A 13,060-nucleotide genomic window follows, 5' to 3' on the forward strand; every position below is an offset into this window, starting at 1 on the left:
CTGAGGGAACGGCGCCGGGAACAGGCCGCACGAGCGCTGCACGTAGAAACCAGGAGGCTTCAGCCCCCCGCCCAGGTCCACCTGAAACACCCCAGGGAGTCATGTTTGTAAGATTCCAGGTAACACACACACACACACACACACCTCTACGCCTTCAGTGCTTTTCTGTGCTTCCTCAGAGCCTCCAGGCTTCAGTAGCAGCTAACTAACCTACTGGAGAACCTGTCTGATCAATGTGTCCTCAAAATAAAGAACTTGTTGCCAGTTGGATCCGTTTCCATAGAAACACATGGGGCTCTGACTAATACCTGGACAGAGATCAGTAGACTCTCTGTAATGAAACCTAGTGTAGCACTCCAGCAAGTAGACCGGCCCCAGTTTTAGTGTTGCTGCTCTGGATTCTGTGTCCATGAATCTCTCTCTGCCCTTAAACATGCAGGTCTGGTCATTTTATAATTTGACCCAATAAATCCCCCCCCCCCCCCGGATCCCAAAACAAGCCGTTTGGGTCCCACCTGTCGGGACTCGTCGTCGGGGAAGTCGTCGTCACACAGCCAGATCCCCAAAGACGTCCTCTGAAACTCTGCAGCCACCAGAGCGTAAAACTCCAGAGTCGGACCGAGACCAGTGCCCTCCTCCCCCTGGAACTCCACCTGCACACACACACACACAGTCAGAGACACACGGTTCCTATGAGCCCCTAAATGTGGATTTATTTCCATCTAAACAGTCTCAGTCTCCATGGCAACGGAGCACCGTCACCCTGAGCTGAGTCTTTGTGTCGCCCTCTCACCTCCAGCACAGACTTCCTGTCGGCGTGCAGCTGCATGACGGATTCGGCCCACTCCATCATGGCTTCTCCTCGGGGGACTTTGACTCGCTCGTGTTTGAGCCGCCCCACCCTGAACTCCCCGGGGTCGTCCCGCCGCACCGTGGTAGACGGCCGGGAGCGCTCCATGGTCGCCTCCCGCCGGTTCTGGAGCCACACGATGGCCCTGTGGACACACCGGGTCAGAGGTCAGAGGTCAGAGGTCAAGGACGGGGACGGGGGTCAGGTCCCAGCTTATTGTGCGTCAGTCTGGGGGGGCTCAGTCAGGGAGTGTGGGGGTCTGTCCCCCTCTTCCTCCCGTCTTCACACTCACCTGGACGCTCCGAACGCCGTGCAGGTGAAGTAGAGCTGTCGGGTCTCGAAGGGGATGAGGAAAGGACACTTGGAGGTGAGCTGTTCACACCAGTCGGGCAGAGCGCCGCTGGCCAGAGCCAAAGGCTCCTGGGAAACACAGACACACTGATCAGCATCCTGTCGCTCTCTCTCCTTTAAACACCTTCTTGTCTCAGTAAAACTGACCTCGATCTGCTGCAGAATCTTGGTTGTGATCTTCTTACTGGTGAACTCTTCTGGAGACGCGTTGAACTGCAGCTCGTCAAAATCTGAAAAAACAAATTCAGTCCTTAAAGCTGACAGACCGAAAAACACATTTTCACTCTCAGTATAATAGTGTGTGTGTGTGTGTGTGTGTGTGTGTGTGTGTGTGTCGCTCGTCTTACCCTCCTGCAGCGTGCGGGCGTTGGAGGTGGCGTCTCCTCCGATGATGTAGAGGATGCGCAGCAGCTGCAGGACGTCCTCCACCCCGCAGGCGTTCTGGCTGCAGCCCGCCTTCGCCTGCGCCGCCTCCCGGGCCACGCCCAGGATCTCACTGCTCTGATTGGCCGAAACGGAGCTCGGGCTCAGACCGCCGGAACGACCCCCGACGCCAATACTGTGCTCACATAAGTCCTGGAGGAGAGAGACGGGCCGAGGTGAGGAGGGGGTTCATTCTGACGTTTGAGGGAAAAGTGCTGACACAGGAACAGCTGGTCGGGTCTCTGACAGAAACATCAGTGTTTACAGCAGCACTCACCATCTTCCCGCTCTCCTTCTCTTTGTCCGAGTCCTTCAGCTCTCGGTACATTATCCTGCGGGACAAAAACAGCCAGAGTAAAAACCCAGACGCCTGTGAAGAGGCCACTGTGGCGCCCCCACACGCTCGGCCCTCCTCTTACGTGTACGTGGGCTCCCAGATGCGCCGCAGTTTGTCCGTCTTCACGGCTCCGTTGCAGGAGAGCTGCAGCAGCCGCTGGACGTAGTAGAAGATGGTCGACTTGTAGTTGGACAGAGGAAGCTCCACCTCCCGGGTCGTACCCAGCCCGGCCACCTAAACACACACACACACACACACACAGGAGCAACTCTTAAAAGGCACATTTGTACCTTTAGAACAAGTTTTCCAACCTTCAGGATCTATAAAACGGTAGAGGGGTTCTCCCCCTGGACCAGGGGTGGAACGGTGGAGTGGCCCTTTAAAGGCTGAGCCTCCAGACCTGGTGACAGACAGTCATCATTCACTGAGGTCTTACCTTCAGGGTGAGAGCGAGGTGTGGAGACGGAGCACACTCCACCTCCTCCTGAACCTCCGAGCGAGGAGTCCCTGACAGGAAAAAGGAACAAGAATTTAAAAATGAATAAAATGTAATAAAACAAAGTTTTACACTGAAAGTTTGTCTCCACTTTAATCAGAATCAAACTTCTGTCTGTGTGTCGTTAGCTGGCCTGGAATCTTGTTCTCTGTGTATGTTTTGGTTTGAGTTGACTGTTTTGACCCTCCCTGCGCTCCGTACCTGGCGGGGGGATCTCCAGGTCGGTGGTCTGCTGCACGTTGGTTCTTCCTGGTCGGGGGTCGAAGGCGGGGACCAGAGCGGAGAACTGTCTCTTCAGGACGAAGTCGTCGTCCCACGTCCTCCTGCGACCTCCTCTGGTCTCGTACTCCTCCTCCTCCTGCAGGACAGCGGCCACACTCTGGTCACATGCTCTGACATCACTTCCTGTTACCGCAGCATCATTTTAAGACCCACGAACAAGAACAAACTAACAAAGAGGACCATTACCAGGACCTCCTCGTACTCCTGGTCCTCCTGATTGTCGTCTTCGTTCTCGTCATCGTCGTCGTCGGGCTCTGGGAGGTCCTCCTCGTCGTCCAGCTCAGCCAATAGCGTGTTGGCACGACAGCTGTCCAGGAAGTCTGCAGGAGGAAGAGAGAGACGTGAGGAAACCCTGCGTTGGTCAAAGCAGCAAAGGGAAATAAGAGTTTTACCCACTCGGTGGATTCATGAAAATAACCCACAAGGTCGAACACAAGCTGCAGTTTTGTTCCTGATGGTTTGTATTTTCTGTCAAAACATTTCTCTATTTTAAACAAACTTTTCCCCCAAAGTGTCTCCATGATGCAGATAAACTAACCAATAGAGGCAGCAGCTCTAAAACCCCTGTTTTAGTGAATGTAGTCTGGTGTGTGTGCAGAGAGCCATAGAACGGCTGTTTGTGGTTAAACCACCTTAGATCGTGCACGACATCACACACACACACACACACACACACACACACACACACACACACACACACACACCAATCAACAGCAGAAATGTATTAATAAACCATTAATGTGACCAAACGCGATGTTTCAGCTGGTTATTCTGCTCCCTGATGTGGGCGGAGTTAGGCTGCAGGTTAGCTGAAGCAGGGTGTGTGTGTGTGTGTGTGTGTGTGTGTGTGGGGGGGGTCACCAACCATAGAGGGAGAACTCGGCCTCCTGGCCCGGGTCGCTCTCGCTGGACGTGGATGTCAGGCTGGTCGTCAGGGTGTTGCTAAGCAACTGGCCCACCGACAGCCCCGTGGTGGCCGTGGCTACGTTATTGCTGCTGGTTACTATGGAGGTTGACATGGTAACGGTGGAGGTGGTGCCAGTGGTGGTGAGGTTAGGAAAGCTCTGAGCGCCCATGAGAGGAGAGGCTGCAAACAAACAGACAGACAGACGCCAACAGAGCGGCGGTTAGTTTGTCAGGAACCAGAGACACAAAGCAGCAGGTGAAGCTCGTTACGCTCCAGTCAGCTGACCGCAACACAGCTGCTGATTGGCTGGAGGAGGCTCATGCTGTTTGCCCAGCAGGATGCAGACCGGAGCGCCCGTCCTGCCTCCGATTTCAGCTTTTGGTGCTTGTAGTCCACAGTGGAGGCTGTTACTGCTATTCTACTGTTACTATACTAGTATTCACTGCCAGGACGAGGACAGGACTCAGTTAGTTTCTCTGTTTTGGCCTTTAAACAGCCACTACGTGGCTCAGAAAGATACTGATAATAATCTGACTTTATTTTAGTCTCCTTCACTTTTTAATCTGTAAGTGTTCAAACTAAACTGTTGAGATTGTTGTGATGCAGCAAAACCACAAAGGTTAACCAGGCGGTGAAGAGACAGCAGCACCTGTCTACGGCCTGCAGGGGGGGCACTAACCTGTCTACGGCCTGCAGGGGGGGCACTAACCGTTTCAGGCTGTTGAAGTTAGTGAGTGCTGATTAGTTAGTGCAGACTACATTACCCAGCAGTCCTCAGGCCTGACGGCTCAAACACTGACAGACAGCTGAGATCAGTTCCTGTCATTCATCCTGTGTACAGCCTGAAGACTGTTGGCTCACACCTCAGTGTACTACTGCAGTACTGCTGTAGTACTACTGCAATACTACTGCAGTACTCCCTGGCGGTATCAGTGTAGTAATACTGCAGTACTCCCTGGCAGTATCAGTGTAGTAATACTGCAGTACTCCCTGGCGGTATCAGTGTAGTAATACTGCAGTACTCCCTGGCGGTATCAGTGTAGTAATACTGCAGTACTCACTGGCGGTATCAGTGTAGTAATACTGCAGTACTCCCTGGCAGTATCAGTGTAGTAATACTGCAGTACTCCCTGGCGGTATCAGTGTAGTAATACTGCAGTACTCACTGGCAGTATCAGTGTAGTAATACTGCAGTACTCCCTGGCAGTATCAGTGTAGTAATACTGCAGTACTCACTGGCAGTATCAGTGTAGTAATACTGCAGTACTCCCTGGCGGTATCAGTGTAGTAATACTGCAGTACTCCCTGGCGGTATCAGTGTAGTAATACTGCAGTACTCACTGGCAGTATCAGTGTAGTAATACTGCAGTACTCCCTGGCGGTATCAGTGTAGTAATACTGCAGTACTCCCTGGCGGTATCAGTGTAGTAATACTGCAGTACTCACTGGCGGTATCAGTGTAGTAATACTGCAGTACTCCCTGGCGGTATCAGTGTAGTAATACTGCAGTACTCCCTGGCAGTATCAGTGTAGTAATACTGCAGTACTCCCTGGCAGTATCAGTGTAGTAATACTGCAGTACTCCCTGGCAGTATCAGTGTAGTAATACTGCAGTACTCCCTGGCAGTATCAGTGTAGTAATACTGCAGTACTCACTGGCGGTACTCATGACGTTCCTGCCCAGTGTGTTGGTGTTGTTGTCGCTGCTGCTGCGGCTCAGGTTCATGTTGTTGGTGGCGTTGGTGCGCGACATGTTGGGCGCTCTGCGGACGAAGGACTCCATGAGGCTCGCCTCCCGTGACGACAGGTTGGGCACGCTGGCGCTGGAGCTCATGGGAGCGCCGGCGGCCAGCAGAGAGCTGACGGACATCCGGGCGTTAGCCGCGGAGCACAGAGGCCTCTGGGAAGGCGTGTCCTTGCTGGATGACTCCGACACCGAGCTGACGTCGGGGGAGCTCACGCTCACCAGCCCCATGGAGATGGCGGTCGCCGGGTCGACGGCGGTCGCCGTAGATGAGTCTTTGTTTCTGGCTTCGTCGCCGGGGGCAGGGGTGTCGGCGGTGAGCGTGCCGGAGCTGGACGCCGAGCCGGACCCGCCCTCCGCCGCGGAGGACAGCACTACGATCGGCTCATGCTGCTGTCCGTCAGAGCCGACCCCGCCTCCCGTTACTCCGCCCACCCCGGAGCCTTGGTCGAGCAGCAGCCCCTCGGCCCTCCTCTCCAGGCGCAGCCCCCCCGCGCCCGGCAGCCCGGCGGAGGAGCTCAGGCTGATGTCGGAGGAGGAGGCGACGCTGCACACGGAGCTGCTGCTGCCCTTCCTGCTGGAGGAGCTGGCCCCGCCCAGCGACACGGCCCCGCCCTTGTCGGGACAGTTATTTTTCACTAGGCTGCTCCAAGACTGCTGCTGCGAGGAGGACGAGGTGGAGGACGACGAAGAGGAGGTGGTGGTGGTGGTGCCGCCGCTGGCCGCCGGCGTCACAGAGGGTCCCACCGTGGAGGAGGCGGGGCCTGAAACAGTGGATGAGACAGGTTTGGGTGACGGCGCTGTGGCAGCCGACTCAGGGTCGTACCCTGGAGCAAGCTTGAGGTCAAACTTCCCTTCAGCGCCCATACGGTAAGAGTTAGAGCCGCCAGCATCCCAGGTTACATCAATCCAGCCTGGATGGACAGAGAGATAGGAGGGAGACGGACGGATGGATGTCAGAGACCCGGCAGAGAGAGAGACAGACAGAGAGAGAGGGAGGCAGACAGACAGCAGAGAAGCAGCTAACAGTCAGAGCAGCTCCACACAGCTCCACACTGGACCAGACCACCGCGGCACACTTTGGGTGAAGTGTTCCTTTAAAGTCACGGCGAAACCATGACGACCACACGCGTCTGATCAGAAAGAAGTACGGCGCAGAGAGACGGGCCGGCTGCTGGCCCATTAAAGCCTCTTTTCTAGAAATGTTACTTGTTACAGTGAACATTTATCTTTGTTCTTCCCGTCTGGTCTGTAGCACCGAGACATAAAACCATCAGGCAGCAAATATTCATCTTTCTAATGGTGATAATTACTGTTTAATGTCGGCTGGAACACAAAAGCTGCTGTTAGTGGAGTCCGACCCTCCTCATCATTTCTCGTTAGTGGTGGTGGTGTCCATCCTCAGCTTTTTATTGCAGCATTTGACATTAATTAATTAGTTTGTCTCAAAAAGTCATTTTTTTAGAGGCTCCTGAAGTGTGTGCTGCTCTTTTGTTGTGTTTAAGTGTTAAGTTTCACCTCATTAACGACAAAAATACCACATAAACTACATTTCACTTTGTTTTTGAACAAAACTGACGGAAAAAAGCAATAAATAAATGAAATGACTGCATTAACAACTCTTAATGAGCAGGTAACCAATCCTAAAAACACGGTAGTTACAGGTTGACTGTCTGTGTGGAGGATCACCGTCACTTCTTTTTGAGGAGGGTGGAGTCCTGCTGTGAGCTACACATAAATCCTTTCTGACATTAACACTGGTCTTTCACACGCTCTGCTGAAGCACCTTTAAGACGAGCGTATTGAGTGGAACTCGTGGTTTATTTGAGGTTAAATGTGTGAACGGCTCAGGAGGGGCCTGTACTGTGGAGCTCATCATGGATGGTAGTTATATTGAAGCGCTGCTCTAAAGAACGATCTGTTCGCTGCACTCGAGGAGCTTTTGGTCCAGGTGGAGCGATGAGAGAGAAAAATATGAACACAGTCACAGAAAATGACAATCAAAGCACAAGTAGAAAATATTTCTGGCAAACGCAAAGCGTCACAGCCACAAAGGAAGAACTTAAACTGAGAAACAATAAAACAGTCCTGGTTCATGATGTGACAAAATGATGATCAGCTCAGCTGCTGGTGGCGTCTCCAAGCTCACTGACAGAACATCAGATCTGAGTAAACACATGGAAACACAGAGAGGAGCAGAGGAGCAGGAGGAGCAGGAGGAGCAGGAGCAGGAGGAGCAGGAGGAGTCTGTCACGGTGAGCGTCCGGGCTGATCTAACAGGATGTGAGGGTCACGTCAGTCGTCACAGCTGCAAAACATTTATGGGCCCATTTACCCCTGAATCAGCCCTCCCCGACCCCCCCGACCGGTGGAGAGGTCTGGTCTGGGACCTCGGCACCGACCGCTGTTGGGCCCAAGTCGGTCATGTGACCACTGACTGTCTATAGGAAGTCACGGTGACGTCACCCAGTTTGAAGCCTCGAGTTTGGCTTTATGGGCGTCACCATCTTTTTGGAGCCAGAAGTGATGTGTAGTCCAAGAAGACCTCCTCTGATTGGTTAGTGAGCAGGTAGCCCCGCCCTAAAGCCCCCCCTCTTCCTGGTCTGAATGGGACCATAATCTACTAAATGAACATCCTGCTGTGTTGAAGGAGGAAGAAGATGGAAGTCAATGAGGAAATGATTGATCAGCTCAGTGAACAGTTTCTGCTCTCAGTCTCTAGTTTACTGTCTTCTTCAGCACAGCAGGACGCTCATTCAGTACATTATGGTCCATTTAGAGAATAAAACATGAAAAACGCTGTGACTAACAAATCAGAGGAGGTCTTTGAGGAGTGAACGAGTGAAAACGAGATGCTGGCACCCAGAGTCCTCCAGACCTGCTCCGGCTCATCAGGTGTCAGCGGTTTCAAATCTGGATGATCACAGCTCTGCTTCCTGAGCCACAACAGCCAACAAGGGACAACTGATGTTAGTCCTGGAGCAGCTGATGGGGTTGCCAAGCAACAGTAAACCTCCTAGCCGCTAAGGCTAACGTTAGCTGGCACACTGCTGCTGTCAGATGTTCTATCTGACAGTAAAATCAGCTCCAGCTCTCTGTGAAAGACGGACGGGCGTGTCGACCGCGTCACAGAGCACCTTTTTCTCCAGACGGCCATCTTACATGAGTCACCTGGAAAACATGTCCCCCTCGGTGTAAAAGTCCCCGTCAACCTGTCCGTCTGTGGCTGGATGGTGAAGGTGAAAGCTCGAGGGCAGCGAGCGGCAAGCAGGAGTGAAAAGGAAAGGAACAGGAGGAGGAAAGTTCAGGGAGGAAAAGGTTACTGCAGAAATGTTCCCTCCTTCGCACATGAACCTGCAGAGTTTAGATCCTGTTTCACAGGTTACAGAGCGTGAGCGCTGACTGTGGGCCGATATGTGAGCAGCAAGGTGTGACCCTGTCACTGGACTCAGCTGGTTTTAAACCTGGGTCCTTCTGGAGTCTACATGACAAAGTGTTGATCACAGCAGGTCCACTAAAAGTGCAGTTGTCCCAAAGGATCACGTTGCAGCCATTGCAGCCCGTTTGGTGGCTGCTGGCTGAGGTGATCTACTGGACCAGTTCTGGCTGAGGTGATCTACTGGACCAGTTCTGGCTGAGGTGATCTACTGGACCAGTTCCGGCTGAGGTGATCTACTGGACCAGTTCCGGCTGAGGTGATCTACTGGACCAGTTCCAACACTGAGGGGACAACATGTAGTGACTAAAGAACTGAGCCGCTCAAACTGTGAACTTCTAAATTCAAAGTTTTTAAGTTCAGAACTTGCTGACACAAATATTTGCCCACAGTGGAGCCTCTGAGCACAGACACGGAGCCGGACCAGAACCTGAGGAGGAGAAAAGGTTTGAAAGGTGAGCGGACTTTGACTCCGGCAGTCAGACCGGTGGCTTTGTGAGTCCGTCGTCCTCTGAAGCTGCAGGATCAACGGTGGGTTTTAGTTTTCCTTTCGGTCGGTCCTCCCTGCACACGTCTTACCGTTGTGAGCTTCTCCGGTGACCGTGCCCTCTCCGGCCGGGTTGCCGTCCTGGTCGCGCCACTTCCAGTCGATGCCGCGGACGACCCTCGCCCCCGGGACGATGTATTTCATCACCTGGGAGCGGAACAGGCGGCGCTGCCGACGAAGGTTCGCCTCCGCCTCTTTCACAGCTTTACCTGAGGGAGGACGTCACAGGGAGGACGGTTAGCGTCTAACATTCGACCGGTGCGTCGGCCACAGAGAGGAGGGAGCGGGAGGTGGCGGCCTCACCGAGCTGGTCCTCACAGACGGCGGTGACGGTGCCGTACAGCTCCAGACCCGACAGGGACAGGTAGTGGGTCTGACCGCTGGCGTTCTTCCCCATCTGTTTGATCCTGATGTGTCTCCACCCCTGCTTCTCCTCTTTGGACGGGTCCAGAGGCCACGTGGCCGTCGACCTGACACACACACACACACACACTTAGATCACAGCTGTGCAGAAGGGCGTCTGTGTATTGATCAGTTTATTGACACAGGAGGGATGACTCACCCCGGTTCGTTGAGGCTGCAGTCGTCTACATGGGTGTACAGAGTCGTCCAGTTCTGGCCGTCCTTCGACACCTGGAACACCCAGTTCCTCAACGCAGAGCGGCCATAACCCCTGTAGGAGGAGGAGCCCAGAGGAGATCCTGTCAGGGATTTGGTTCTTTGGGATTTGGCAAATGTTACCAGTACAGGTGTGTTCCTTTTATTGTGTCTCAGGGGGTGTTTGTTTCGTTACCCGGCGTGTCTCAGGGTGTGTTTGTTTCGTTACCCGGCGTGTCTCAGGGTGTGTTTGTTTCTTTCCCGGCGTGTCTCAGGGTGTGTTTGTTTCGTTACCCGGCGTGTCTCAGGGTGTGTTTGTTTCGTTACCTGGCGTGTCTCAGGGTGTGTTTGTTTCGTTACCCGGCATGTCTCAGGGTGTGTTTGTTTCGTTACCTGGCGTGTCTCAGGGTGTGTTTGTTTCGTTACCTGGCATGTCTCAGGGTGTGTCTCAGGGTGTGTTTGTTTCGTTACCTGGCGTGTCTCAGGGTGTGTCTCAGGGTGTGTTTGTTTCGTTACCCGGCGTGTCTCAGGGTGTGTTTGTTTCGTTACCTGGCGTGTCTCAGGGTGTGTCTCAGGGTGTGTTTGTTTCGTTACCTGGCATGTCTCAGGGTGTACGCTGAGGGGATCACCCAGAGGCCGAGGTCGACGGCAAACCAGGCGTTTTTGTCATCATTGGTGTGGCAGTTGAGGGCGGAGCTATCCCGGCTCAGGATGTCCTCCAATCGCCCGTAGGGTAGGTTCCGCCCCTCTGATGATGTCACCACCACCAGGCCGTAGGCAGCAGGATTTACCCACTCATAGGCCGTCCTGATTGGAACAGAAATGAAGCACATTAGATAAAAATGTAGCTGAAACAGATTCCAGCTGTGACGATGTTCCTAATGTCTGGTCTAAAGCTTCCCTGGAAAAAGGAACCAGTTTAAAACTACTGGTTAACTGAGGAGACGGCTTGAAGAGCTTTTTTAAAACCTCTTTCATAACTGGAATCTCAGACATTTACCAGGTTTTATTTGCTTGGATATTCACAAAAAAAGATCAGACCAAAATCTGTTAAGTTAATCAGCCCTGCTTATTAACAAAACGCTCTGTGCTGCATAAACTGTGAGGTTCTGGAAAAACATTCGGTCCGTTAAACTAAAGCTGTTTCCAGTCAGTCTGGAGCTGCTGGACTCACTTGGCGTTGGTTCCGACCCAGTAGATGATTCCGTTCTCGTCAAAGTCGTGTTGGTGTCTGAATGTAAAGGTCTGGCCTTCCCTCAGCTTCCTCACAAAGACGAAGGACGACCGCTCGAAGTCGTACCACTGTTTCGCCACCTGGAGGATGAGAAGGGGGAGGGGGGGGGGCATTAAAAGTGAACTAGAGTTCACCTTTGATTCAGTGTTTCTTGGGTGAAGCCCTCAGATAACGAGGATCGTGCTAATTCCACTCAGCACAGTCACATCAAGGTGTGTCCTCACCATCTTCAGCAGGTACTGCTCCAGAGACTCCACGGTGGCGAGCGGCTCCATCTTCAACATGCGACCCGTCCGGTCGATCAGAGCCGTCTCTCCCGGCGCTCGCTCCAGACGGAAACGCAACCTCCTCGTCAAGATCTGACGAGCACACACGCCCCGTTAAGTTCATTCTTCAGAAGAGACAAAAGCAGAGAGTCTGACGGGAAACAGACCAGGACGCAGTGACACTCACCTGTAGGTTGTATGAGGACCCTGGAGTGTCGTACAGGTGCAGAGGTAGACGTTCTATTGACTCCAGGACAGCTATCAGTTTACGGATTAAGGCAACAGCTGGTCGGCTGCAAACACACAAACACGGGGTTAAGTTCAGGTTTAAAGATATAGGTAGACACCTGATCACAGTAGGTCCACTAAAAGAGCTTGTTTGATCCACTGACAGGCTCAGAGTGTTATTCTAAGTGTGTGACAGCATCATGGAAAGGATCCCTACAGAGAGAGACCTGGAAGATCCTTTTGGTTTAACCACAAACAGCACACACACCAGACTACATTCACTAAAACAGGGATTTTAGAGCTGCTGCTCCATCAGTCAGTGTGTTTGTGTTAATGTGGGACTTTGGTGCTTTAAAGTATCAGTTCATTTCCAAACTAACCTTTTAAAGACATTGAAATCACAATAAGTCCACTGTCCTGTGTGGTAAAATTACTATTTTTGTCAACTTTTTTTTGGCACATCAACACTGACTCATGTAACACATGTGGGGGGTGCAGGGCCTCAGGACGTGAACGTGTCAGCTGGTGTTTTGTGCCATTACCTTTCATCGTCTTCATTCTCGCTGAAAGCCGCCTTAAAGACATTGATCCTCTCCATTAAAGGCTTACAATCATGTTTCAGGTCCAGTTCCACACTCTGCACAGGCAGACAGACAGACAGGCGTCACTTTCTACATCTTTAAGGATGCCACCATGTTTGTAAGGTGCGGTCATGTGATCCCTGGCTGGATAGTGGTTTTAAAAAGGAGCACTCACATTGTTGAGGACAGTAAACAGAGCCTGGACGAGGCCACTGCTGCACATCTCATACGGAGAAATCGTGTTTTCATCCTTCAGAACTACAATCAGGTTCTCCAGAGCCGTTTTCATCAGGTCCCTCCACGTGTTCTCCCCCTCAAAACACTGTCAGAAAACAACAACACGCCACAGTTCATCCCTGCAGCTCGCTGACACACTGTGGACAGAAGCTGATTACCCCACAGCTCTGTGTGTGTGTGTGTACCTGTCTGTTGGTGTGCAGCTCCCAGGCGGACTCCAGCTGTGTGGAGATGTTCCTCAGGGTGACCACCACCCCTCGGGGCATGCTCTCCACGGCTTTGAAGTGGTCGTCGTACAGCTCCCTCGCCATGCTCTTCACCTTCTGCTTCGTCTTCTCCAGCTTCGACTTCAGCTTCCGGCCTCGCTTCCCGGTCCAGCCCGTCACGAACTCTGAGCCTGCACACACACACACACACACACATCAGCGTCAACCTACACACTCGCTTCCATACAACAGTTACCTTTGGCTGGTCAGCAGGACACACTGTCTCAGCAGATGATCTCTGAGCTGTGAGGTTTCTCTCCTTAATGTCCGCCAGTCTG

At 52.7% G+C, this 13,060-nt stretch overlaps 1 protein-coding gene across 1 annotated transcript in view; it reads right to left on the minus strand.

Moving 5' to 3' along the window:
• Positions 1-13,060, minus strand: part of hectd1 (HECT domain containing 1) — a 33,766-nt gene that overhangs the window by 7,834 nt on the left and 12,872 nt on the right. The window contains exons 16-38 of the mRNA XM_070842149.1: positions 12,702-12,913; positions 12,455-12,601; positions 12,241-12,335; positions 11,658-11,763; positions 11,429-11,563; positions 11,145-11,284; positions 10,565-10,777; positions 9,936-10,046; positions 9,677-9,843; positions 9,406-9,582; positions 5,303-6,304; positions 3,605-3,826; positions 2,926-3,059; positions 2,659-2,815; positions 2,398-2,468; positions 2,044-2,195; positions 1,902-1,956; positions 1,549-1,777; positions 1,349-1,431; positions 1,143-1,270; positions 794-995; positions 516-653; positions 1-81 (exon numbers count right to left, since the gene is read on the minus strand). The exon at positions 1-81 is cut by the window's left edge and continues 401 nt beyond it. Coding sequence (XP_070698250.1) covers positions 1-81; positions 516-653; positions 794-995; positions 1,143-1,270; positions 1,349-1,431; positions 1,549-1,777; positions 1,902-1,956; positions 2,044-2,195; positions 2,398-2,468; positions 2,659-2,815; positions 2,926-3,059; positions 3,605-3,826; positions 5,303-6,304; positions 9,406-9,582; positions 9,677-9,843; positions 9,936-10,046; positions 10,565-10,777; positions 11,145-11,284; positions 11,429-11,563; positions 11,658-11,763; positions 12,241-12,335; positions 12,455-12,601; positions 12,702-12,913 — 4,157 coding nt within the window. The remainder of the gene's footprint in view (positions 82-515; positions 654-793; positions 996-1,142; positions 1,271-1,348; positions 1,432-1,548; positions 1,778-1,901; positions 1,957-2,043; positions 2,196-2,397; positions 2,469-2,658; positions 2,816-2,925; positions 3,060-3,604; positions 3,827-5,302; positions 6,305-9,405; positions 9,583-9,676; positions 9,844-9,935; positions 10,047-10,564; positions 10,778-11,144; positions 11,285-11,428; positions 11,564-11,657; positions 11,764-12,240; positions 12,336-12,454; positions 12,602-12,701; positions 12,914-13,060) is intronic.

The sequence above is a fragment of the Pempheris klunzingeri genome, chromosome 13 (assembly GCF_042242105.1).
Source record: "Pempheris klunzingeri isolate RE-2024b chromosome 13, fPemKlu1.hap1, whole genome shotgun sequence".
In the NCBI taxonomy this organism is placed as follows: domain Eukaryota; kingdom Metazoa; phylum Chordata; class Actinopteri; order Acropomatiformes; family Pempheridae; genus Pempheris; species Pempheris klunzingeri.